The sequence below is a fragment of the Megascapheus bottae genome, chromosome 24 (assembly GCF_031878675.1).
Source record: "Megascapheus bottae isolate mThoBot1 chromosome 24, mThoBot2.hap1, whole genome shotgun sequence".
NCBI classification, from domain to species: Eukaryota; Metazoa; Chordata; class Mammalia; order Rodentia; family Geomyidae; genus Megascapheus; species Megascapheus bottae.
In genome coordinates this window covers 7458025-7485137 of record NC_143532.1, presented here as the reverse complement: position 1 = coordinate 7485137, position 27113 = coordinate 7458025, and the positions used below count along the sequence as shown (strand labels likewise).

Below are 27113 nucleotides of genomic sequence, written 5' to 3'. Positions count from 1 at the left end.
ATGCCAGAAGTGGCACTGTGGCTCAAATGGTAGAGTACTAGCCTTAAGCAAATAAAGCTCAGGGACAGTGATCAGGTCATGAGTTCAAGACCCTTTTTTAATTAAAAAAAAAAAGACTTTCCTTCCTGGAACCCTCAGATCTCAGCCTCCTGAGTAGCTAGGCTTATAGGCTTATAGGTGTGAGCCACCGCGCCTGGCTTGTTCATTTTTATTTCTAAGAAATTAGTGTACATCTGAATGACTGGTAGGATACAGATGCATCTGAGGAAATGAGGAGTTTGTACCTGAGTCTGACAAATGGACTGCTGGTAAATAGAACCTTGTCTATCACTCACCAGAGCCAGGACACCTGGTCTCCCCCAGTGACCCAAGACCATGAGCTCAAATTAGAGAGGACACAGGATCTTCAGTTTGGTCCTTACCAAGTCCGTTGAAGCAGGCTGGTGGAATCCTCCAGTGATGTCCCTGTCCTGCTGGGATCAGAACATGGCTCCTTGTCATAAGCACCTTGTTGGCCTTGGCCAAAGCTGACACAAGAAAAATCGGTGTTCCTCTCTGCTGACAGTTTCAAGCTAGAAGCAGGTAGGACCTGACCTTAGAGGGATCGTAAAGGGAAACAACTATGTTACTAAGGAATCTTGTTTGCAGTCACATACACTCAGTTCAAACTGGTCTAAGTGATGAAAATGTGCTTTCCACTCGATGGCTGTCATGGCTCACTGGCTTTAGGGTTAGCTAGAGCCAGGAGCACATCATCTCAGCAGAGGCCGGTAGAGCTGGGCATGCAGCTCTGCAGTAGGGTGCAAGCTCAGCGCCTGTGGGTCATGGGTGTGATCCCCAGGACTCTGATGGTGCATGGTGTGTGTGATTCAATACTTGGGAAGTGTATCATCTGGGTGCCGGTGGCTCACACCTGTAGTCCTAGCTACTCCGGAGGCTGAGATCTGAGGATCATGGTTTGAGGCCAGCCCAAGCAGAAAAAGTCTGAGGCTTCTCTCTAATTAATCACAGAAAAAGCTGGAAGTGGCGCTGTGTTTCAGGTGGTGGAGTGCTAGTCTTGTGCAAAAAGGAGCTCAGAGACAGCACCCAAGCCCAGAATTCAAGCTCTAGGACCAGCAAAATAAAAAATAAATAATAAAGTCTATCACTACCACTCTACATTCTTATAGTAAAAATGAATAGTAAAGGATGATTAAATGAGGAGAATGTCTCTGCCTGCTTTGGAACTCTATTTCCCAGCATTCTATGTACGTGAGAGGGTCCCCGGGTCCTCATGCTGCAGTCTGGATGAGTTTAACCTAGCCCATGTGTTCGGTGACCTCTTGCAAACAGCTTCAAGATCTTGACCTGCAGGCCACCTCTTTCCTGGTAGTCTAGTGCCTCGAGCTGCCCGCTGCAAGCCCTCATCCTGAAGTATCACTGAGCCCCACTTCCTGCCCCCCTCCAGGACCAGCCGCTCCTCCTGCATTCCTTTCCTGATACACAGCGCCACCTTCCAGTCACCCATGCAGTGACCCCTGTCACCTCCATCTGCTGCACTCAGGGTCTGAGAACTTGGGCAGCCCCATCCCTTGGGCTCTTCCCGCTGCCACTGTCTGGGCCTATCTGCCCTGCATCTTTGCCCTGCAGCCTGTCCTCTGCCACTGAGGAAAGTGAGCTTCCATCCTAACTCCCTGCTGTATCCCAAATGCCTTGTAGGCATGCCAGCCTGGCCGTGACATGTTCTCTGCCTTTCCATGTGCTCCTCTACTTCAAATGCCCTTCCCTCAAAACCGTCCCCATAGGTGCCACCATTTCCATTTCCCCTAAAACCCCCTACGAGAACACTGCCCCTCTCCCAGCGTGGGTGCTGGCCTCGATAAGCACAGTTGTCCCTCACTGCTGTTCTACTATGAAGTCACTGGTCATCTTCCCACCATGGAAGAACACCAGGGACTACCCTTATCTACCCACCGAGCCCCAGCACATCCTAATCTGCAGCAGTGGCTGAAGCACTGTGGCCACCGGAGTTACCAAGTCCCAAAGGAGGAATATGAAAGAAGCCAAGAGAAATGTTCTCAGTCTCAAAAACTCATTAGATGTATGAGCTTTTTTTTTTTTTGCATACCAGTCCTGGGGCTTGAACTGTCCTTGGACACATTTTTCTCAAGGCTAGTGCTCTGCCATTTGAACCATAGCCCCATTTCCGACTTGTTCTGTGTATGTGGTACCAAGGAATCAAACCCAGGGCTTGGTGCAAGCTAGGTGAGCACTCTACCACTAGGCTACGCTCCTGGTTCCTTTCTTAAAAATTTTTAAATTTTTATTTTAAATATTTTTTATTGTAATTAATAGGTATTTTTTTTCTTAAGTGCAATTCATGGGGCTGGGAGTTTGGCCTAATAGCAGAGTGCTTGATTCCTTGGTACCACATACATAGAGAAGTTGGAAGTGGTACTGTGGCTCAAGTGGTAGAGCTCTAACCTGAGAAAGCCCAAGGACAGTGCTCAGGCCCTGAGTTTAGCCCCAGCACTAGCAAAAAAAAAAAAATGCAATTCAGCCGGGTGGGATGGCTCATGCCTGTAATCCTAGCTACTCAGGAGGCTGAGATCTGAGGATCGTGGTTCAAAGCCAGCCCTGGCACAGAAGTCCTTGACACTCTTATCTCCAATTAATCACCAGAAAACTGGAAGTGGTGTTGTGGCTCAAGGCGTAGGGTGGTAGCCTTGAGCTGAAGAGCTCAAGGACCATGTCCAGACCCAGAGTTCAAGTCTGACAACACCCCCCCCACCAAAAAAAAGGCAATTTGACTGGATTCCAGTGGCTCACCCTATAATCCTAGCTAATTCAGGAGCCTGGGATCTGAGGATTGTGGTTCGAAGCCAGCTTAGGTAGAAAAGTTTGTGAGTCTCTTATCTTCAATTAATCTCCAGAAAATGAATAATGGAAGATGTGGCTCAAAGTGATAGAGCACAGTTTTGAGCAAAAAAGCTCACAGACAGTACCCAAAGCCCTAAGTTTAAGCCCATGACCAACAACAAGAACAAATGGTGCAACTATTCCTCCTTTTTCATCTGTATTGGTCTTAGGAAAATCCTGGTGGCTGACCTAAGGCAAAACTGTAAACGGCAGGAGGCTCTATTACACATGGTGATTAAGAGCTCTGCTCCCCCCTCGCCATGGGAACAAGATACTCAGTTCTGGAGACTGGGAAGTCCAAGGACAAGGTAAGAGTCCCATTCCTGGCTCAGAGACGACCACATCTTCTCATTACATCCACACGTGGAAGGGGAAGCAGGGAAATGTTTTGGGGCCTTTTTTGGGACCCTACTGATGAGGGCTCATCTTGGAGTTAGGATTTCAAGATGAATTTTGGGGGGACATGCATTCAGAGCAGAGCAGCTCTCACCCTTCATGAGCAAGGCACGGAGGGCCGGGTGCTGCCATCTGCCTGCTTTTTGCACAGGTGAGTGGGTTTAGAATCTGCTGCCATTCCCTCCCTCCAATGCTGCCTCGTCGTCGTCGTCTGTCAGCTGGCTTCCTGGCCCAGCAGCCACTGATGGGCTAGGATAGGACATGCACGGGGGCTTTGGATGAATTGAGCCCTGTGAAGAGAGCATGAGAAGTCATTTGTCAAGAGGTGAGAATGGTCCACAAGAGCCAAAATATAAAAGGGAGGCTGTGAAACCTTGAGTCAGAGAGGGAAAGGGGACAGGACCTGGAAATACATTTATCAAGGTCTTTTCCCCCCTCAGTTGATAAGTGAACTCCAAGCTAATGGGTGAGTCAGAGTTGAGTACGTCCTGAGGTATGCATAAAGAGCTACTGTTGAACTGAAGACCCCAAAGAACGGGATGGGCTCTGAGCTCCTGCTCCGTTCTCAGGCTGTTTTCACCAGCCAGCCAGCCCTCCTCTCCTGTAGTGACCCCACTGTGTTTCAGTGAGCTTTTGATTCTCTTGGCTGAGTACATGCTCATCACTGTCTCCATTGTGAGTTCTTCCCCTTCAGGAACTGAGCCCAATCTCAGGGAACACGTGTTTAGACACCAACATTTGGCAGTCTGGGCTCTCACTGGAATGATTTTCCGCCTCTGCCTTTTCTCCAGTAGAGATACTTGCTGCATGTAGACACTGAAAGGCAGGATTGAACAGGGCTAAAGTGTGTGGTGCTAGTACTGGAGGTGGAGCTCAGGGCCTGGGCACTGTCCCTTGGTTTATTTTTTCCTTTGGTTGGTCATAGGACTTGAACTTGGCCTGGATTCTGTCCCCGAGCTCTTTGGCTCAAGGCTAGTGCTCTACCTCTTGAGCCACTTTTGGTGGTTAATTGGAGATAGGAATTTCAGAGAGTTTCTTGCCCGGGATTGCTTCCAACAATGATCCTCAGGTCTCAGCCTCCTCAGTAGCTAGGATTCAGGGGTGAACACTGGCTCCCGGTTCCTCCTAGTCCTCCTGGTCCTCCTCTTCACCCTAGTCGTCGTCATTGTGGTCATCGTTGTCGTTGTCGTTGTCGTCGTCGTCGTCCTCCTCCTCCTCCTCCTTCTCGTATGTATGTCTGTGGAACAAGTCCTGGAACTTGCCCTGAGGTCTTGGGCACTATCCCTCAGCTTCTTTTGCTCAAGGCTACTGCTCTATCACTTGAGCTGTAGCTCTGCTTCCAGCTTTTTTCTGAGTCATTTACTGGAGATAAGAGTCTCACAGATTTCCTAGCCTGGGCTGGCTTCAAACTATAATCCTCATTTTTCAGCCTCTTGAGTAGCAAGGATGATAGCCATGAGTCACTGGTGACTGGCTTGTTTTTTCTTTTTCCTTTTTTTATTTTGCCAGTCCTGGGGCTGAACTCAGAGCCTGAGCACTGTCCTTGGGCTTTCTCAAGGCTGGAGCTCTACCACTTGAGCCTCAGCACCACTACCAGCTTTTTCTATGAATGTGGTACCAAGGACTTGAACCCGGGTCTTCATGCATGCTACGCAAGCACACTACCAGTAGGCCAAACTCCTGGCCCCTCTTTTTTTCCTTTTATAAAATAAGCAATCCTACCTTACAGTTGGAAACGTGGAGCATCATATTACTGTGGCTTTCATAGGACAAAGTAAAGTTCAGAAGTCAAATTAATTAGCCAGGCACTGTGGCTCACGCCTATAATCCTAGCTACTCAGGAGGCTGAGATCTGAGGATCAAGGTTCAAAGTCAGCCCAGGCACAAAAGGACCTGCGACTCTTATCTCCAGTTAACCTCTAGAACCTCTAGAAAATGGGAGGTGAGGCTTGGCTCCAGAGTAGGGTGGTGGCCTTGAGCTGAAGAGCTCAGGGACAGCACCCAGGCCAAGTTCAAGCCCCATGACCCCCACGCATACACACAAAAGTCCAATTAATTACCTTCCCACATGTACACAAGATGCTGGTGGCAGCTCTGGTACTAAATTATGTTAACAGCTAGAAACATGTTTATTCTACAGTACCAAGTAATTAATAATGACTTACTTTTTCCATTTTAAATTGAGGCTTACAATTTAAGAAAAGTACAGAGATCTTAAGTACAGATCTTAATAAACTTCGCCAAAATGCATACCTATGCAATCAATAATATGTTCGAAAAAATGATAACTAGGCTGGCTGGTACATACCTATCTCACCTGTTCCCAAGCAGTTACTGAGCAGCTAGGCCTGCACTGGGTAAGTTGAGTAATATAAGTACAACATGGAATTCTATGCTTCCCTGAAAGTCAAAACAGTCCCTAAGGTGGGAAGGATGGTGGGGGGAGCTGGGATGTATAAAAAGGGGGAAGAAATTTCCCTCTCATTTCTGGCACCACAAGGGCTACTTAAGACTTGTTTCACATGCCCCGGGCCAGCTCCAACATGGACACAGGGTTGTTTAGATCAGTTCACATGTGTGGATGTATGGTCCACCTATGTCATCCACACAAGCTAGGAAAAGAACTTAAAGACACCATCTCAAAAAAAAAAAAAAAAAGATCTGCCTGGAGCTTCTTTGTGTGTAGCCACTCCCCTGGGTATGGCTTATCTTTCTACTGGGGACTTCAGCACTGTGACCTTGACTCTGTACCTCAGGAGACAGCACTGTGTACTGTTCCCTGCCACTGAGTCACAGCCGGGAAGGGAACTGGCTTTTAAGGCCTGGAAAACATTGGCTAAGGCTTGCCTGGAACATTGTCTTAAAGCCAAAAATGTCGTCAGGGTCCAGGTAGGGGCAGCCTGCCAGTAGCCTCAGACATAACTGAGTGAGACAGTTATGTTTCTTCCCGCAAGGCCAGGCGCCAGCACCCTTCCCTCTCCTGCAGCTTTCCCAGACAGGGAGCTCGACCTGTACCCCTGCAGAAACCGCCATGTGCGCACACGTGATTCCAGTCACACCCAGCTCTGAACGCTGGGGAAGGAAAAGACCCCAGGACTGAGAGACTGACCCTGTCAGTGGCCCCCTCCCTCCAAGAGCTCAACAACAGAGCACATTTTGCTGGGGGAATGGCAAGGGGAGCCACACTGCAGAAGGGCTCAGGTACAAAAGAGCTTCTGTTCTTTCTATAGTTTCAAAGACAGACATCTTTGTCCATTCAATAAAATGGCCGTGGTACAGCTTGGTGGTGGAATACTTGCTTAGTGTGTGTGATAAAGGCCCGGGGTTTGAACACCAGCACTGCAGGACAAAAAATATGGAGACATTCATCTTGTGCATTTGGCAAATTGCCCATGTTGCACTAAGTTTGAATTTGATTACATTTGTTGGGTGGATTCATAGCTCATTGGTTTCTAGGGACAAAAGAAATGCAAATATGTGGTTTTGGTGTGGTCGTCACCTGGAGCCCAGAAGCCAGCAGCACGCTCCTTTCTTTGCTGAAACTAGCAATGTTTTAGGAAGGCATCTTGCTAAGCATCTTGCAAGCTATCAGCAAGCAATGACCTGGTCCAAGGGCTGGCTCGGCTACCAGGGAGCAGAGGCAAAAGCGTTCCTCAGACTGGGAGCTGGCGGGAGTAGGGCCATGGGTAAAGGCCCCAAGGACAGAGAAGGTAGTCTCCTCCTAAGGAGTCCACATTTATTTTTTGAGCGCTTGCCTATCAAGTACAAGGTCTTGAGTTCAAATTCCATTGCCACTATAAGAAAAAAAAACTATTAGTGTGTGTGTGTGTGTGTGTGTGTGTAAGTTTTATGGCTTGAACTCAGAGTTCGGACACTGTTCCTGAGCAGCTTTTACTCAAGGCTAGTGCTCTACCACTTGACCCACAGCTCCATTTTCAGCTCTTTGTAAGTAGTTTATTGGAGATAAGAGTGTTGCAGACTTTCCTGACGGGACTAGTTTTGAATTGTGATCGTAGGATCTCAGCTTCCTGATTAGCTAGGACTATAAGCCTGAGCCACTGGCACTGCCTGGCAAAAACTTTTTTCTGAAAAGTAGTTTCTGTGTGTATGCTGCTGGGATCTGAATCCAGAGCCTCAGGAACAATTAAACACACATGTTCTACATCGCCAGTCCCCAAACCTATTTTTAAGTAGGCCAGTATTAACATGGATGAATGATATAAAGGGAATCCAGTGAAAAAATCCCTCATATCCTTAGGCCGGCCCTTTTCCTTTCCCTTCCCAGTGGCCCTACTTAATGGTTGGTTTCTTGCATATCTACAGACAGATAGTTAGCATGAAAAGCAAAACCTGAATCTCAGCTTTTTAAAAATAGAATGGCATGCAGCACCACTGTTCTACACATTGCTTTCTTTGCACAGACTGTATTTAGAAATATTTATATTTAAATAAAACAAAATTACATGTTCATTTAAGTTTTGACCTAGCAATTCCACTTCTTTAAAAAGATATAGTAGCAAAAAAAAAAAAAGATATAGTAGTGAAAATACAAACTGTTGCCAGTCTCTTCACAGTCCATTCCACTGAGAGCAGGGTTTTCCCTCTTCCTGGGTCTGGGTAGACAGTGGGAGTCCCACAAAGGATAGGTTGGGCCATGGGAGTGGCTGGTTTGCATATCACAACATGCAAAACAAAGACTCAAGGAAGGAGAGGTGAGTAATTCATGCTGTCTGGGAATGGGCTAGCTGCCCTGGAGGGCGGTGTCTCGAGGCAGCCAGTCAGCCTCCCCATCACCCAAATATTGCAAGCACAAGCTACACAGAGACACGACCAGAAGCCTGGCCTCATTTCCTCTTGACTTCACTAGTGCCTTTCTACTGGCTGACGAATGCGCATGCAGAGTGCAGAAAACAACTTTTCTTAGTTCTGTGAATCCTGAGGGTTGTGGAGACCTCTGACAAAACTGCTAAACCAGACGGAAGTGGGGTGGAGCAGACCAGGCTGCTATCACCAAACCCATCCAAGTTCCAGAATGTGAGATGGAGACCATCAGATACCATGTTCCTCTTGAAATGACTCAACATGATATGCAGAATCACCCGTGATGTATTTATGCCAAATCAACTGAACCCCAATTTTTTTTAAAGAATTTACAAACATTGATTTTTACATCATATTTCAAATGACGTGTTTAACAAACAAGTATTTAAGAAGGGAATCTCTATATACAATCACTGGCACTTAGATTTTAGAACATAATTAGAATTAGGCTGAGGGTTTGTATGTCATAGATACATATTAATCTATGTAATAAAACATCATGTCTATAGAGTCATAGATTTTTATGTCTATGTAGTTGTGTTTATATTTCCAATACCATGTCCATAGATTGGGTACGCAAATATTGAGTCCTCGCTCTTGTACTGTTTGGATCTAATAACCACATATTAAGGATACTATGCGCCTTTTGTTCCTTAGGTCTTGACTTGTCTCACTCAACATGATTTGCTCTAGATTCATCCATTTCCCTGTGAATGCCATTATTTTATCTTGTCTGTCGGCTATGTAGAATTCCATTGTATATATATACCACATTTTCTGTATCCATTCATCTGTAGTAGGGCATCTGGATTGTTTCCATTGCCTGGCTATTGTCAATAGTGCAGAGATGAACATAGCTGAGCAGGTGTCCTTATCATATCCTGGGTTATGATGTTCAGGGTAGATGCCCAGAAGTGGTATGGCGGGATCGTAGGGAAGGTCTATTTTCAGTTAAGAAACCTCCACACTGCTTTCCAGAGTGGCTGAACTTGCTTACAATCCCACCAGCAGTGCAGTAGGGTTCCTTTTTCTCCACAACTCCACCAGCATCTGTCATTGTCTGAGTTCAAAATCTTGTAACCATTCTTATTGGGGTAAGGTGGTTGGTATCTTAGGTGAACCCCAATTTTATCAAGCTTCTTTATGTACTGCAAACTGACAGAAAATAAGCAACACTGGAGAAAATAAGTAACCAATCTATGATATGGCAAACCATGACAAATAGCCCCTATTTTCAACACCTACAAGGGAGGGGGAATGGTTGTAAAAGTGACACAGAAGGTACATCAAGGGACGGGAGTGTCGTCTAGCACACAAGAAGACCTGGATTTGATTCTTCAGTACCACATACACGGGAAAAAGCCGGAAGTAGTGCTTGGCTCAAGTGGTAGAGCACTAGCCTTGAGAAAGCTCAGGGACAGTGCCTACACCCTGAGTTTAAGCCCCAAGACAGGCCAAAAAGAAAAGAAAAAGGTAAGTCAACGATTACTTGTGGACCTTCTTTGAATCCTCATCTGAAGTTAGCAGTGGTGTGAACTAATGGTGAGCAGGGCGGCCCCATGCCATTCCTCCAGGGCATTATCCTTCCAGACAGCAGGCCTGGGAGGCGGGCCTGTCTTGGGCATCTGGCCTCCATCATCACACAGGACATTTGCTAGGGCTGAGCACTGGATTTGTGGAGTCTCTAGTGCCATTCTGTACTGGGACCCATTTAAAAAAAACCTGCCAAGCAGAATGTGACCTTGTTAAGAAGCAGGGTCTTTGCAGAGAATAGCTGAAAAGAGACCAGAATGGGTTAGTTTGGATCCTAGAATCAAAGACTAGAGGGAGCCAGAGAGTGCTTAGAAGAAGGCAGGTAAAGACAGAGGCAGAAACTGGAGTGATAGACCTTCAAGCCAAGGACTGTCAAGTACTATTTTGCCAAATAGAGAGCAAGGGAAGGGGTGATATTTCCAAAACGAAGTGTACTCTTTCCCTGACTTAGGTAACTGTAACCCCTCCGAACATCACCTTTATAATAACCATTTACAAAATTTTAAGCAAACAAGTTTTTTGTTTGTTTAGGCTTGTTTAGAATGGTAATCATCTGGATCTCCAGCATCTTGAGTAGCTAGGATTGCAGGTGGGAAGTCCTGGCACCTGGCCTGTAATTTCAACTGATTTTAGACTTCTAGCATTCAGAGCTGAGAAAATAATTTCTGTTGTTTTAAGCTACACAGTTGTGGTTCTTTGTTAAAAGAGCCCTAGGAAACTGACACAGGTACAAGAGCTCTTTGGGGGATGATGAAAATATTCTAAAATCAATAGATGACAACTCTATGGATATTCCAAAAACCACTAAAGTATATGGTATAAGAATTATACCTAAATAAAGCTGTGATTAAAAAGTCCTTAAAGCTATATAAATGACCTTGAATAACTCCAATGTGGAAGGCTCCCATTTCAGTCCATTATTCAGGGTGAGAAGGTGCTAAGAGCTCAGTATTAGATGTCAGTTAAATGAGACTTGTCACCAAGTCTGTTGTTCACTGGCTTTAGGAACCTGTGATCCTGTATATAGACCTCAGCTGAAAGTCAGAAAACCAACTCTTAACAGACCAAACAACTGGAATTGGAGGTCCAGAGTGGCACTAACTTCAGAGGAACAACGTTAGCAGAGCTATGGTTCTACACTACTTCCTTCTTTGTGACCTTCATTCTCAGGGGTCTGTCTGTACATGGTAGGAACATTCAGCAGCAAATCCAAGGTTGTGGGCTTTCACACTTATCTCTGATCAAAGGGAATCTTGGGTCAGGTATCGCAGTACTTGCCTGTAATCCCGGCATGCAGCAAACTGGGCTACAATGGTCAGACTGTCTCACAAAACAAAATGAACAAAAAAGAGAATCCTGATAGCTGTTGAGAACAGGGTTGTCCATGCCAGAAGGAAAGATAACTTCAGCCAAGTCTGACTGCTGAAAACTGGGAAAAAGACAACTGCCCAGAGGAAGAAAGTCTGGGTGTATAAAATATATGTTTTTCACATCAGAAGAAACTCTAGATTCAAACATCTTTTCAACCCAATAAATACTTGCTGATTCAGCATAGGAACACATAAAAACAGAAATGCTGCCAAGTACTCAAGTACTGTATTTTATTTCATTTTTCCCAGTCCTGGGCTTGAGCTCAGGACCTGAGTTTTCTCAAGACTAGAACCCTACCTCTTGAGCCACAGCACCACTTCCGGCTTTTTTTTTTTTTTTTAAATGTATGTGGTACTGAGGAATTGAGCCTGAGTCTTCGTGCATGTTAGACAAGCACTTTACCACTAGATCAAACTCTCGGCCCCTCTGTATTTTAGAGAAGGAATAAAATACAACCAAAGTCAAATAGGAAGCGGCAGTAAAATGTCCCCCACCCAATGTTTTCTTGATTTAGTCACCAGAAAAGCTCATGTTTGTCCAGAATGAAGACTCCTCATACTAGTAGTCCTGCAGACTTTTCTCTGGGTGATGCTGGGTTTGAACTCAAAGTCTGGCACTTGTGAGGCAGGAGCTTTGCCATGTGGACGTGTCCCCCGCATTTTTTTGTGTGTCTCATGATTCAGCTGGCCTGGACTGAGATCTTCTACGTCCTTCCCATGCAGCTGGGGTGAAATGTGTACTACCACGTAGCTTCGACTGGATGGATGGGGTGTCAGAACCTTACTGCTCAGGCTGGCTTTGAACTGCCTGTGATCGTCCTGATCTCCACCTCCTCAAGGCTAGGATTACAGGTATAAATCCTCATGTTCGGCTGGAAAACATTTCCTATTCATTTGAATTGGTGATAATCTGGTGGATTTTTGATCCAGGATCCAAATGCCTGCTTCCGGAGTGTGCTCCAGGCTTCCTGGTAAGCAGACGCAGCCTCCTTGTAGTCCTGGTAGGTGTCCAGCTTCTGCCCCCTAATGCACACATACCACCAAGCATGACTTCTCAGGGACATGCTCACCTCTTGGGCCTGCAAGACCCGAGAAACAACTACACAGATTACAATGGGAGACCAAGAACAGAGGTGCTCAATGCACTTTCGCAGAGCAACCCTGTCTCCTTTGTACGGAATCATGTGAAAGTGGCAGAGCTTAAAGAAGGTAAGAATGAACAGAGTTCTAGTGAGGATGGTCCTGGTAGAAACAGATAAAACAAGAATAACTATATTTTGGGTTTCAGGTTTTCGAACGGTCTATAATTTCCACCAAAGGATCCAGTAATTAATCTTCTTGCCTTTTTCTTTCCTTACTAAGAATTCTCTACCATGTTTGCATTTCTCCTCTTCCTACTGCAGGGAACACCTCTCCAAACCCATTCAGACTTAGAGAAAAACACTAACCCAGTTCTTCTGATAAGATGGATCTTTGACCTCAAGACAGGGTACAAGTTTGACCAATCTTGACCCTGGGTTGTCCTTGACTCTCTAAATCCAGTCCCAGCAAGAATTCTGCTGAGTCAGTTTAGGAAGAAAAAAAATCTTCCACTTTTGTCTTTTTTTTTTTTTTTTTTTTTTTTTTTTTGCCAGTCCTGGGTCTTGAACTCAGGGCCTAGGTACAGTCTCTGAGTTTCTTTTGGTCAAGGCTCGCACTCTATTAATTGAGCCACAGTGCTACTTCCAGCTTTTTCTGTTTATGCGGTACTGAAGAATCAAACTCAGAGCTTTACGCATACTAGGGTAAGCACTCTACCATCAGGCCACATTCCCAGCCCACCCTTGCTTTTGATCCTCCTCTTGGATCAAATTCTTACCTTACTCTGTATTTCACTGCCCTGCCAATCTTCAGCAATGATCCTGTTTACGAGTTCAAGTCCGGTGGGAGCCACTCCTCCCATCAGGCCAGCCTTGATGGTCTGGCAAGCAGAACCATCTTTTCCACCCACTGCCTGATCCTGGGCTGCCAAGGTCCCTGTGTCTGTGGATCTGAGCTAAGCTTTTCCTGACACCTCCCATCATACAAGTCCTTTCCCATATAAATCTTCCTTGCCATCCTGAATCATTAAAACAAAATCTCAGGGGCTCACAAATCCCAGCAGAAGTCAGATTTTTTTGTTTTGTTGGGGCTTGAACTAAGGGCCTGGGCACTGTTCTTGAGCTTTCTCAAGGACAGTATGCTACCACTTGAGTCATGCATCAATTCTAAAAGACAGATTTATTTTTTTGTTCATTTGTTTTGTTCGTTTTGAGACTTGAACTCTGGGCCTGGGCACTGTCCTTGAGCTCTTCAGCTCAAGGCTACCACCCCACCCCAGGGCCTGTGTGTTGTCCCTCAGCTCTGCAGCTCACCCTCCCCTTGAGCCTTGAGCCTTCCCATTTCCCATTTTCTAGTGATTAAGAGTCTCTTGGCTTTGTAATACCCTAGCTGCCTTGGAACTGTGATTCTCAGAACTCAGCCTCTGGATTACAGCAGGATTATAGGCATGAGCCACCACACCTGCCCAAAAGACAGATTTTTAAAAATCAAATAACAGTATAGTTACTGGTTATCAAAACCAGACCACAGAATAGGCTTGGGCCTACTGCTTAATATGTATTATTTCCTGTACTATTTATAGATTATTTCTCTTGCTCTTCCCTGCTGTCTTGCCATTGAAACTCATGTTTTATTAAACTCATTTTATCTTGTACTCTTCTGTGCTTTGCCAAGATCTGGGGAGACTTAAGTTGTTTTTCAGCTCACCACAGCACTGAGAAAAATTGCCTTTTATAGCAAATATTGATCTTAGTATATGATCTATTAGCTACAGCTTTTTGTTAAGAAATGGGATGCATACACATGGCAACTTTTTTTTTTTGATGGATCGTGGGGCTTGGACCTTGGGCCTGAGCGCTGTTCCTGAGCTCTTTATCAAGGCTACCACCCTACCCCTTGAGCCACAGTGCCACCTCCGCTTTTCTAGTGGTTAATTGGAGATAAGAGTCTCTTGTTGTTCAGTGCCCAAGCTGGCTTTGAGCAGCAATCCTCCGATCTCAGCCTAGTGGCTAGGGTTATAGGTGTGAGCCACCAGGCCCTGCATTACATGGCAGCTTTTATTATTAAATAATTTATTTATGAGACAGAGACTATGTAGACCGAGCTCGCCATGACTTTGTATGTGGCCCAACCTGTTCCTGAACCTGCGATTTGTCTTCCTTAGCATCCCTCATGCTGGGAATACAGGTATGAAGCATACATGCCAGCTTGAAACTTTACCCTAGCCCTATGCTTCTAGAAAATAGCCCTGGTCAAGAATTTCTCTCTCAGACAGGGGTATTCCATCAGTGACAGAGCATTTGCCTAACATGGGGAAGCCCTGGGTTCCATTCTCAGTGGAAGCAAGGAAGGAAGGAAGGAAGGAAGGAAGAAAAGAAGGAAGGAAAGGAGGGAGGGAGAGAGGGAGAGCGCTAGAGGCGGGGAGAGGGAGAAAGGGAGGGAGGGAGGAAAGAAGGAAGGGACGGAGAGCTTCCCTGTCATTCTTTTGTGTTTACTGAAAGAAACACTCTTTCTTTCAATGCCCTAAGTAAGGCTCATGGATGCCCCCCATTCTCCTGTAACTGGGTCTAATTCCCCCTAAGTTTCCATTCTCTGTAAGCATGACTTGGGATGAAAGTCAAGGGGAAAGTAGTAAGATCCACCAATTCCCATGACAGCATCCTGCTAGTGACAGGGCAGGGCTGAAACACAAGTGTTCCTAAATATGGAAAGCCACGGGTCAGCAGTATCACCTGAGGGAGTCTGGCCGAGTGTCCTCTGCAATGCTGCCTAGAAGCTTCTGGAATGATCTGAAGAGCTCCACTTTGCTGATTTGGGATCTGTTCAAAAGAAGAAAGTAAAGATTACTGATTGTTTACTATGTATCAGGCCACTATGGGAGACTACAATATTGGAATGTTCCAGGCCCATCTCGACCTGTGCTTGGCTAGGAGAAAATCCAGACCTGATCAGGTTGAGGTACAAATATGAAACACATCCTGAGAAATGTTTTCCACAGAAGAATAACAGACTCAAATGTGGAAAACTTACGTAAAATGAGTAAACTTCATTCTGTAATGTTACACATCTGTTTCCCTGTCAAGGGCACTGGCCCTGGGCTCAGCATGGTTTATAGAACATGGACAGCTTTGCTTTAAAGATGCAATGCTGTGCCCTGTGTGAGACATAGTTATATAGCTCACTGGAGATTTTAGTGTGGTAGTGTCTGTAATTCCAGCACTGGATAAGGCTGGATAAGCCTGGGCTATAGCAAGATTATGTCTCAATAATAATAACAATAATAGTAGTAGTAGTAGTAGTAGTAGTAATATATAGCCACCCAAGGTGGAGTCTCCTGATTACCCCCTGGGAACATTCTTGGTCTTTGGATGCCAAACGTTCACTACAAGAAAACAAACCTCCAGGAACATTTGGAATTGTTAATAATTATTATTGTATTTTTTGTCGGTCATGGGGCTTGAACTCAGGGTTGTTATCCCTGAGTTCTTTTGCTCAAGGCTAGTGTTCTACCATAGCTCTAGTGTTGAACCATAGCTCCATTTCCAGTTTTCTGGAGGTTAGCTGGAGATTAGAGTCTCATGGACTTTTCTGCCCAGATTGACTCTAAGCTATGAGTCTCAAACTTCAGATTCCTAAGTTGCTAGGACAATAGGCTTGTCACCAGTGTCCAGGTGGGATTCTTAATATGGAAGATTGAACCTGGGTTCTTGTGCATGCTAGGCAAGCACTTGACCCCAGCCCATTTATATTTTCTTTTGATTCCATCTTGCTACCTTTGCATGGAATGGCTTGCACCTAAAAATGGGGAATTGCATCAAATGACACCCTCAGCTCAGACACAGTGGCCATAATTGGTAGATGTGAAACAGATACATGTACAGTGCACAAAGCTCCCAGCCCCAGCTGGGACTAGCCTACTCCAGGTACTGCTTATTGGGAACTCTGAGCCCTCACCTGTCGTTTTCCTGCTCTAAACTATGCTGGTGCAGTTGCTGGCACTCAGGAATTTCGATTTGACTCACGAGATCAAAATAGAAACACATGAAAATCCCCCTAAGGAAATCCCCTCAAGGCATTAAAGAAGAAAAATGAGGAACAGAGGTACAAAGAAGCATTGGTACAACTTAACATTCAGTGAATGAATGAAAACCTTTTAGAAACCTGACCTGCTTCCTAAATGACATGTCACAGACTTTAGATCATCTATAGAAAAGTCCTCACTTTACAGGTATAAACACACTGAGGCCAAGATGAGCCACTGGCCTCGCTTCAGAGCACACATATAATTTGAGGATGGGCTCAGGTTAGAACAAGCAGCAAGCTCCACCACCTAAATGACACTGACTTACTGGGGCAAGCTGGCCAACAGCCTCACAGGAATCTGGGAACTGCTTGCTGCCCATGTATGTGCGAAACAAATGTATCCAGAGCATATAAAGGAGTCTTACAATCCAACATCAAAACGATAAACTAGGGGGTTGGAAGGTTGGCCTAGTGGTAGAGTGCTTGCCTAGCAGGCACGAAGACCTGGATTCAATTCCTCGGCACCACATAAATAGAAAAAAAGCCAGAAGTGGTGCTGAGGCTCAAGTGGTAGAGCTCTAGCCTTGAGAAAGTCTGAGGACAGTGCTCAGGCCCTGAGCTCAAGCCCAGAACTGGCAAAAAAAAAAAAAAAAAAAGATAAACCAATTTACCAAATGGACAAAGAATGAAAACAAGTATTCTGAAGATCAGCCAAAAAGAACAAGCCAAATGGCCACCAATTGATGAAAAGATAAGGGATTAGACAAATGTGGCATCTCCATTCAAGGGAAAATCATTTAGTTATAAGAAAAGACTGAAGGCTGGGTGCTGGTAGCTCAAACATGCAATCCTAACTACTCAAGAGGCTGAGATTTGAGGATGGCAATTCAAAGCGTGGACTAATTATAGCTACAGCTCAGGTAGTAGGTAAAGTGCTAGCCTTGAGCAAAAAACAAAACAAAACACAGAAACAACTCAGGAAAAAACAACAACAACAAAACCCCCCCAAAAAAACAAAACCCAAAAACCAAAAAACCCCAAACAACTCAGGAACAGCATTCAGGCTCTGACTTCAAGCTCCAAGACTAGTCCAAACAAACCAAGTCAGGACTGAAGTACAGACACCTGCTCCATATGAAAACACACTAAGTGAACGAAGCCAAAGAGAAAAAGCTGCAAACCATATGATTTTATTTATATAAAACAAAATCACACAAAGTGATACATCTATGGAGTGAGGAAATAAGTCCCTTCAAGGTCTCACAGAGCTAAGGAAAAGGAGTAGGCAGTAACTGCTAATGGGTGTGGGATTCTTTTAGGGGCTGTTTAATGTTCTGGATTTGAGAGTGAAAGTGTGAGCTCACATCACAGACCCATGCCCTCCTGCCCTGATAGTGGTACCTGGCCTGAAGGCTTTTGAGTCCTTTCTTCGTTGTTCCCTGTGGAAATCCATTGGCAGTAACGTCCAATGGATGCTCAGGAACTGAACTCCAGCTGATTGCTACCAAGAGAAAACATTCTGGTGTTAAATTCTTCATTTTCCTATAAGATAATGTTTTTGCTTTTGTTTTTTTTGACTCAGGGCCTGGGCACTGTCCTTGGACACTTTTTGCTCAAGGTTAGTGCTCTGCCACTTCCAGCTTTTTCTGTGTATGTGATACCGAGGAATCAAACCCAAGGCTGGATAAGCACTCTACGCTTCCAGCCCAAAATAATCCTTTTTTGTTTGTTTGTTTTGGTGGGTCATGGGGCTTGAACTCTGGGCCCGGGTCCTGTCCCTGAGCTCTGCAGCTCAAGGCTGCTGCCCTATCCTTGAGCCACAGCCCCACTTCCAGTTTTCTAGGGTTAACTGGAGATAAGAGTCTCAGGTCCTTTAGTGCCTGGGCTGGTTGTGAACTTTGATCCTCAGATCTCAGCCTCCTGAGTAGCTAGGATTACAGGCGGTGAGACACCAAGCCTGGCTGAAAATAATCTATTTTTTTTTCTTTCCAGTCCTGGGGCTTGAACACAGGGCCTGAGCACTGTCCTTGGGGCTTTCTCAAGACTAGAGCTCTACCACTTGAGCCACAGCACCACTTCTGGTGTGTGGTATGTGGTCCTGAGGAATTGAACCTGGGTCTTTGTATATACTAGGCAAGCACTCTACCACTAAGCCAAACTCCCGGCCCAAGCCCTGAATTTAAGACACAAGACTGGAAAAAAACAAAACAAAAAAACAACAAAAACAAACAAACAAACAAACACACACTATGGACTTTTCTGCCTGGCCTGGTTTTGAACTGCAATCTTCAGATCTCAGCCTCTTGAGTTGTTAGGATTAAAGGCATGACCCACTGGTGCCTGGCTAGGAAATGAATATTCTTCTAAGATAAAGACAAAAACACTGCTAAGCGAGGAGGCTCATGCCTGTAGTCCTAGATAATGAGGAGGCTGAGATCTGAGGATCGAGGTTCAAAGCCACCCTAAAGCCAGCCTTGGTCATAAAACTCTAATCTCCAATTAACCATCAGAAAACTGGAAGTGGTGATGTGGCTCAAGGGGTAGAGTGGTAGCCTTGAGCTGAAAAGCTCAGGGACAATGCGTGGGACCAGAGTCCATGATACATGACAAAACACACACACACACACACACACACACACACACACACACACACACACACACACACACACACACACAAACAAAAAACCCAAAACTTATAAAGAGACTACACCAGAAAAGGGTTACTTGCCCACAGTCACACAGAGCAGAAACTTAACCCAGGATGGGTGATGACCAAAGTATGTACTACTGACTGCTGGAACACTAATTTGCCTTCTGAGGCTGAGGTGATGTAGACTTGCCCAGGATATTCTGCCAGGAAAAAATTGCTCCAGGTAAGTTCCACCTGTACTCCTTACCTGCCCCACAAGGCACAAACCGGCCTGGACCGCCCAGTCTTTTTGCCTGTACTGCGCAGCGGCTCTGTTCAAACAGTAAATCTGACTGTTGTATTTTCAGTTCTTGAACTCTAAAGCCTCTGGGTAAAGCCGAGACATTCTGACACCTAAATGTGAGGGAAAATGTATTCATTTTGGATACACTCCCGGAGGAAGTCTTGAAGACGGTGGACCACCTCCCCATCCCTGAGCTTTGTGGGTCTACCTGCTTCTTGTTTGTGGGGGTATGAGCAAGTGTGTGCTGGAAGAACTCTATGTCTGGTACAGATCCTTCCCTATCACTCTAAGGGTAACAGGTAAATGAGCCAGCATCTATCAGTGATGTCAGAAATATCAAGCTTCAATTTTCATTTGAGGAACCTATTAACTTAATAGTAAACCTCTAAACATACCACACACTAAATTATCCCTTAATGTTCAAGCTTCTTTGTTTTCCCTCCTCTCTTTTGCTTGAAGTACATCCAATGAACTGCCAGAACAGAACAGGATGGGCAGATAGTAATTTCAAATCCCAGACTTTTCCCCCACAGTCACTATCTGCTGGTCACTAACCCATAGGTCTCCATGGGTTTGTCTCTTCAGGGTTTCCACATAAATGAAATCATGCAATACATGGCTTACGTCACTTAGCAAGATGTTTCAAGGTTCATTCATGCCCTGCAGTCCTTTTCACAGCAGATCATATTGTCCATTATATGAGATGCCAGTTTTTCCATGTGGCATTCCTGGCAGGCATTTGGGCTGTTCTCACTTTTTGGCTATTTGGGAATACGTTAAGTATTTGTGTTTATGCCACTGTGCACAGCCATGAGTTGAAAAGGAGTTTTGTGATCTTCCTGCCTGGGATGGCTTTAAATTACAACCCTCTTCCATTTTTTTTTTTTTTTTTAATTTGTGGTGGTCCTGGAGCTTGAACTCAGGGCCTAGATACTGCAATGTCTTTAGATGCCTGGCACATTCTGGCTCTTTCCAGTAAAGTACTTAAGATAATTAACAAAAGATCTATCTTTGAAGTAACCTCTTTCGGGCAAGAAAACGTAGGTAATTTAGGTTGGCTAAAAACTGCCCAAATTCTAACTCCAACTGAAATCTTAGTGGATTCCCAGCATCATCTTACAGTGACAGCAGCGGCCATAACAAACAAAAACAGGAAGTAGCAGGGGAAGCTCTGGAAGTAATGGCTCCCCCTTCTGGTTATGGGGAAGTTTAGCTTTCTTCTCTCTCTCTCCCTCTCTCTTTTTTTTTTTTTTGCCAGTCCTGGGCATGAACTCAGGGCCTGGGCACTGTCCTTGGGTTCTTTTTCTCAAGGCTAGAGCTCTACCACTTGAGCCTCAGCACCATTTCAGGCTTTTTTCTATATATGTGGTACCAAGGAATCAAACCAGGGTCTTCATGCATGCTAGGCAAGCGCTCTATCACGAGGCCAAACTCCCGGCCCTGCGTTCTTCTTCCTTTAGGACAAGTTTCTAGATGTGTAACTGCTGGATGAAAATGTATAGAGCATTCTAAGGCTCTCTGGACTCACGTATACTGCCCTCCACCAGCTTCTCACCTCCCCATCAGTGCTCTCTGCATGGCTTCCTGGCTGTATGGGCACTTTCCAATCACCACAGCTGACAGGTAGACGGGATCTTCCAGGAAGTGCATCAACAGGGCTCCCTGACATCCAAGGACATTCCACCGGGCCATCTTGTCACTGCAGGACATGGAGCATGTCCTGTCTCCTCGGCCTGGCTTTACTCGCAGCAGCCCCACCTGGTGGTATGCGGCACCTGGCTTCCCTGGGTCCTTAGCTTCTCCAGGGACACACTTGGCCCCAGTTCTGTGAATGTCCACCACTTTGATGCCACAGGGCATTTCAGTTAATGTGGCTGGTTCTTGTGCAGTGAGGTTCCAGCTGCTGACCTCTGGCATGACTAGACCCTGTTCCTGCTTGTCACAGTGAGCTGTTCCATTGGTGACCAAGCTGGAAGGAGTTCCACGTCTCATCTTCTTGGCTACAGGACTGTCGGTGTTATCACAATTCCCTTCTTTTTCAAGAGCCTCCAGGTCACCACTGTCTCCTGCGGATGAGCTGATGGTGACAGGATGGCAAGGCTGCTCCTCGAACTCAAGCATTGGAATGATGGAGCCATCCCCACCTGCATGAGGAGGAGAGATGAGTTCCCACACCATCACCTGTCTGGAACGTGTGAGAAGAGCCAATGACTGGCCGGGAGTCTGGTCCAGGGGTAGAGTGCCTGACTAACATGCATGAAGCCCTGGCTTCAATTCCTTAGTTACCACATACACAGAAAAAGCCGGAAATGGTGTTGTGGCTCAAATGGTAGAGTGCTAGCCTTGAGAAAGCCTATGGACAGTGCCCAGGCTCTGGGTTCAAGCCCTAGGATTGGACTGGCACAAAAACCTGAAAGACAGACAGACAGACAGACAGGCAGATAGAAAAAAGCATACCCACTAACAATAATGCAAGAAAAATTTCCCTAACTAGCCACAACTGTCTAAATGTCCTGAAAGACTATTAACATAAATAATGGGTGGGTTTCATTCATTATCATCTGCTAGAGTAATGAAGAACCTCTCTTCTGGCTTTGCATGGTGGCATATGCCAGTTATTTCAGGAAGATTATGAGTTTGAGGTCAGACAGGAGTATATAGCAAGACTGTGGCTCAAACAACTAGAACCAGAAGGAAAGATAGACACAGAAAGAGATGCAGAAGGGGAGGGAGGTTTGAAAGTAAGAGGTGTACTGTTCAATGAATGAAAGAATGGAGAGTTGTAGGACATGTAAAGACACAGATAAGTTACTACAGAAGGATACATGTTGTTAGCATCGTAAAATTTAAGCCTTAAATTTCCCAGTCTTGATCTGATAACTGAGTAATTCTACGAGTGAGATGCCACTCTTGCCTACCTCTGCCTTCTACCTTCCCCCTGGTAGGAGAGATTAGGCACATAAAAAGGCCATACTCCAGTCAAAACTACTTATGTGAGAAACATGTCTATGGGTAAGGCACACATAAGAAAAGTAGACACTGCAATTCTACTTAAAAGGCTTGAATATACTTACAGGGTGTGTGGCTGGAGAAAAATACAAAAGAAAGATCTGGTCTGAGTTTCCACAGCCCTTTGTGAGTTCCTGGGATAAAGATGCTGTCCTTTTCCAGAGTGGCTGCCAATTGGAGCTGATAGAGAAGGTACCTAAGAATATGGATGTTATCAGAAGGAACAACGGGTCTGGGACATACATATATAGCTAGTAGTACAGAAATTGAGTGTGGCTTGTGTTTGATCCTCAGTACTGCAAAAATTAACTAAAAAAAGAAAAAAAGCTGGGTGCCCATGGCTTATGTCTATAATTCTAGCTACGCAGGAGGCTGAGATATGAAGATTGCAGTTTGAAGCCAGCCCAGGGATAGGCCCTGAGTTCAAACCCCAGGGGGGGAAAAAAAGGAGAAAAGGCCTGTCACCTGTTACCTTAACTACTCAGAAGGCTGAGATATGGAAGATAATAGCTTGGAGTCAGCCCTAGCAGAAAAGTCCTGGAAACTTCACCTCTAATTTAACAGCAAAATTATGAACTAGTCCTGGGGGCCTTGCATATGAGACAAGAGCTGCAACACAGAGCTACACCCCCAACTCCAGAAATCTGGGTTTTAATAAACTCTAGATGATTCTGAGGCACATTCAAGTTTGAGGTCCACCAGTGCTGAACACAATAGTTCACCAAACAATATAATCTGGATTATTAAGAGGGCTAACCTGGAATGCAAATTCTGGTTAGAGGTGTGGTTCAACTGACAGACTGCTTGTAGGGACTCATTGAGGACATGCCTTACCGTAGGAAACTCCTCCTGGCTATGACTTCAGCATGGCTATCATTGAGGATGTCTCCTGTGGAAAGGACACGACATGGAATGTGGAGAGGTCTGGTTCCTAGAACACAGCTGTACCCCCAGCACTCAGAATGGCCAGGAGGCTTCTGGAGGGTATTGCTAGGAAGTGTTGTAATTGTTAATGGCAATGCATCTGCAGCTCCATTTCTCAGCTCAGCACTGTAAACATAAGGGACCAGGACACTGTGGTGCAGAGGACTAGCTGGTGCAGTATAAGGTATTTAGCAGCACACAGCCTCGGCCCACAGGATTGGAAATCTTCTGTATCACAGTATCACACTTGTGCTCATGCTGATACCACTCCACCTAATTTAACCCACAGAGGCCTGGGAGAGTCTTCTCATTGACAGGAGGCAAGGCTAGGAGAATGGGGTGGGCAGGGATGACACAAAATCAAAGAGGAACTTGCTGCTGGGCATAGTAGGTCAAAACTGCAGCCCTGTAAGGAACATCCACATTCTTGTTGGTGCCAAAACCTCCATTAAATTCAAGATTGCTTTCTGGGGCTTGGAAATCACTCAAACTGCATTCTCTACCTATTCTATAGCCACACAATCTTCCAGAGTAATGCACAATAGCTAGGGAACCTACACTGGCTGACTTTCAGTTTATTCAGAATGAATGTTCCTGGTAGCCTTTGCTTTCAAATTGGACTCTCCCTTCTTGCCCCCCCCCTCACCTTTTTTTTTTTGGACAGGCTCTCAGTATGTAGCACAAGCTGGCCTCATCCCCCACAGTGCTGGAATTACAGGCATTGGTCACTAAGCTTAGCTCTGGACTTCTGATCTTTAAATGAGCACTACCTTTCAACTGGCACAAATAGTAACCAGGAAATGAGAGGCTAGCCATTCCAGATTGCAAATCTTTTTTTTATTTTTATTTTTCCTTTTGTGTTCATTTTGGGGCTTGAACTCAGGGCCTGGGCATTGTCCCTCAGATTTTCTTTTCTTTCTTTTTTTTTTTTTTTTGCCAGTCCTGGGCTTGGGCTCAGGGCCTGAGCACTGTCCTTGGGTTTTCCTCAAGACTAGAGCTTTCCCACTTGAGCCACAGCACCACTTCTGGTTTCTTTTCCCCCCCTATGTATGTGGTACTGAGGAATCAAACCCAGGTCTTTGTGCATGCTAGGCAAGCACTCTACCACTAGGCCAAACTCCCAGTCCCCCCAGATTGCAAATCTTATGCATCACAGTATGATACTTGTGTTCATCACAAATATGTGTGTGTGTGTGGCCCCTTTTCCTGGACAAGAGTAAAGGTTACCACAAACACTGGTTTCCAAAGCTCCCAGATTCACAATTCCTTGTTTAGATCCCACCATTCTTCACACGCTTACCGCTCTTCCTCATTTTGGACTGGCCTATGCATTTCGTTCCTGTTCCCATTGAGACAACTTCCTTTGTCACTGAGGGAAAAAAAAAAATATCAAGTGAGCTCTCAGACTGAATGTTCACCAGGGCTCAGGTTTAGTAAGGGTGGATTCCCACAGGCCCTCTTACCAGGCTGGTTCCAGCAAGGCAGTTTGCAGATGCTGTAGCTATGTCGCCACCTGGTGGTGACCAGGGAAAACGTGCCTGATGCTGTTCATAATGTTCTTGAATACCATCAAGACCAAATGTGCCCAGCACTGCAGTGCCATTCTGCTCACAACTGTTCTTGTACAGCACTGCCAGACTAAGTCTACCACCTGTGAAGAGAGGACGTCTCACCTTGCATTGCCTTATCAGAGATGTCACAAGGCTGGTCAGCAGCAGACTGTATCTTCACAACCGCTGCCAACAATGTCCACTCTCGGTTGGGCTCAGGCTTGCCTTGCTTAGGCAGCCTAATCTGATAGTGTTCATAGCACAGCTGAGCAATCTCATCAGCTGTCCACATGGCTGGGGTTGGGGCTGAAGTCCTACCAAAAGTCACAGGCATCAGACATAAAGTAGAATCAGTGCAAGATGTTGCAGATTAAATCAATGCTTCTGACCATCTTCACTCTGAACCCTGCCTCTTCTATATGGAATGCTAGTTTACTTTTTCCTACTACCTCTCAGTCCACTTTCATCTTTAATGAAAGGTTAAAGGAGCTCCAAGTCCTACCAACCCAGGAGCTACCTTATTTTTTTCAAGCTCCAAATTTTTTTCTTAGTCATCTGCACATATTGTTTCTGAATTTACTATTCAGCACAAGAGCATATGAATGAGAGGAAGTATCTGGCTTCAATTTTCATATGGAAGCAGTGAATAGAGGGTTGCAGACTTCAGCTTGCTTTGTGCAGGTCCTCAACACACAAGACTGATCTTTCTGGAAAAGATGCTCTTTTCCATCCTCTTCTTCAGAAACTATTCTTCTCTTCTTTCCTCTACAGCAGAAGGGAAAGGCAGAAATTAACTCCTTTCTCACCAATTAGTTTTTACAAGCCTTCTGCCTTAAGGACATGGGCACGGGAGTTGCCTTTCCTAGCTCCTAATTCTGGCCATGTCATAAATTAACTATGGTATTAGGTAGATTACCTACCACTTGTTTTATTTTCCTCATCTGTTAAGATTGTCCCAATAGTACTTTATCTTTTAATTAATATCTGTGAAACCAATTGCCAAGATCCTGAGCAATCAGTGTTACATGGGGATTCATATTACAAAGAACAACGTTTGCTGATTTTCCTGGGCAATTTGCACTCTTCCTCTTGTCCTACAGATGTTCACTGAGTATGTCCTGACCTTGTGAGACTATATGAAAAGCTTCTTAGAAGATGGGATCATATGGCAGGTGTACACAGCTAAGCATTTATAAAGAAAAAAACAAAACAGGCCTAGCACCCACATGGGAAATGCTTCTTTGCCCCCGGGGCATCTGGGCGCAGTCCCCCCCACCCCCCAGTCCCATGGGGCTGAAAGCCCGCTTCCCTGCAGACGAGGGGAGAGGCCGGGAGCCTGCACTTCCCCACGGGTCGCCAGCCCCGGAAAGCCCGCTCCCTCCGCCTGCCCCGGCAGAACCAAGGTAAAGCTAGACCAGCGGCCCCGACCCGGCGGCCCCCAGAGCCCCTCATCTGCGAACCCCGAGCGCGCCGCCTCAGCTCCGTGCACCGCTCCGGGACACGCGCGCTCTCAGACAGCTGAGCGACCGGGCGCGGAGGAAGTGACGTCACGAGGCGACCACCGCTCCCGCGTCCCACCCGCCCGGAAGCGCGCAGAGCACGCTGGTCTCGGTAGTCCTCCGAGGGGAGGGGAGGGGCGGGGCCGAGGCCGAGGCCGAGGCCTATCCAGGCCCCTGGACAATTTCGGTTGCAAATACGACAACGTATCTAAAGTTTGGTCTAAATACTGTCCAACAGGTGAAGAAGCCTGGATAGCTCGGGAACTCTTACAAACCAGCACTAAGGGGAGGCCGAATTCCAACTTCCCTGACCTCATCCTCTCTGGTTTCAGATGAAAAGGGTGGCATGCTGGCATAAATATGACCATGGTGTCCTAGCTATTTCCACTCCATACTGGGAATTAACCCAGGGTCTATAGTATGCAATTAGTCTACCACTTGAGCTACACCTGATCTCTATCTATATTTAATTTCTCAGTTACTTGCAATTGCGAGGCAAGAAACTAAGACTCGATTCATGCTCCTCAGGTTTGTATTTTCAGACAAGGTCTTGCAGTTTGCTTCAGACTTGCTGTATTCCTTTATGACTGGGTTTATAGACATGTATTACCATGCTCAGCTCCCAACACTCATCTAAAACTCACAGTAATGATCACAACTCTGTGAGCCTCTTCCTCCATCCGGATCTAGTTCTTTGGGCTTTTGTGTTCTACCCAGTGTCATTGCCTTTCTCTAAGCTCGTTCTACCTACCACCCACTCTTGCACTTGTTCCAATACTATGGAAACTATCTCCTCTACCCCTGCCCCCTCCACCCCTCTTAACCTTTCTTCAGATGCAGTGTCTTCAGGGGAATCTTTTCTATATCCATCATAGCCTTTCAATATCTCATGGACTTGTGCTTCAATAGCATCTATCAAAGCTGTCGTTCTGTACATCTTCTGGGGATGATTTAATAAATCACTTTTCCCTGTATATCTAGAAGCTAAGGACCATATTCCTGTTCTTATCATTCTAGCAAATGTTCAACCTTGTAAGTTCCTTATGACCCTTCCACTCCTGGCTTTCAGTTTTCCTG

At 45.6% G+C, this 27113-nt stretch overlaps 1 protein-coding gene across 7 annotated transcripts; it reads right to left on the bottom strand.

Moving 5' to 3' along the window:
* Window positions 1-7716: 7716 nt before the first annotated feature.
* On the bottom strand, window positions 7717-26057 carry Adat1 (adenosine deaminase tRNA specific 1). 7 transcript variants are annotated; one of them, XM_090357311.1, is made up of 10 exons: window positions 25998-26057; window positions 24451-24638; window positions 24288-24356; window positions 22898-22952; window positions 22129-22259; window positions 20610-21198; window positions 19019-19164; window positions 17523-17622; window positions 14831-14917; window positions 7717-12041 (listed from the first exon to the last, which is right to left on the bottom strand). In XM_090357311.1, exons 3-10 carry the CDS (start codon window positions 24334-24336, stop codon window positions 11909-11911), a joined length of 1290 nt encoding a protein of 429 aa, XP_090213437.1. In that variant the 5' UTR covers window positions 24337-24356; window positions 24451-24638; window positions 25998-26057; the 3' UTR covers window positions 7717-11908. The 7 variants fall into 7 exon arrangements, with proteins under 7 accessions (XP_090213437.1, XP_090213435.1, XP_090213439.1 ...); XM_090357309.1 differs by lacking the exon at window positions 24451-24638 and adding an exon at window positions 24661-25302 and having other exon boundaries at window positions 25998-26023; XM_090357313.1 differs by lacking the exon at window positions 22898-22952.
* Window positions 26058-27113: the final 1056 nt, after the last annotated feature.

Coding starts and splice junctions, on each gene's coding strand:
- Adat1 (XM_090357309.1), bottom strand. CDS start 24,871: ATGCCTGTGACTTTTGGTAGGACTTCAGCCCCAACCCCAGCCATGTGG. Junction 22,260..22,897: donor GCCAGGAGGAGTTTCCTACG/GTAAGGCATGTC, acceptor CCATATTCTTAG/GTACCTTCTCTATCAGCTCC. Junction 17,623..19,018: donor GTTTGTGCCTTGTGGGGCAG/GTAAGGAGTACA, acceptor TTCTCTTGGTAG/CAATCAGCTGGAGTTCAGTT.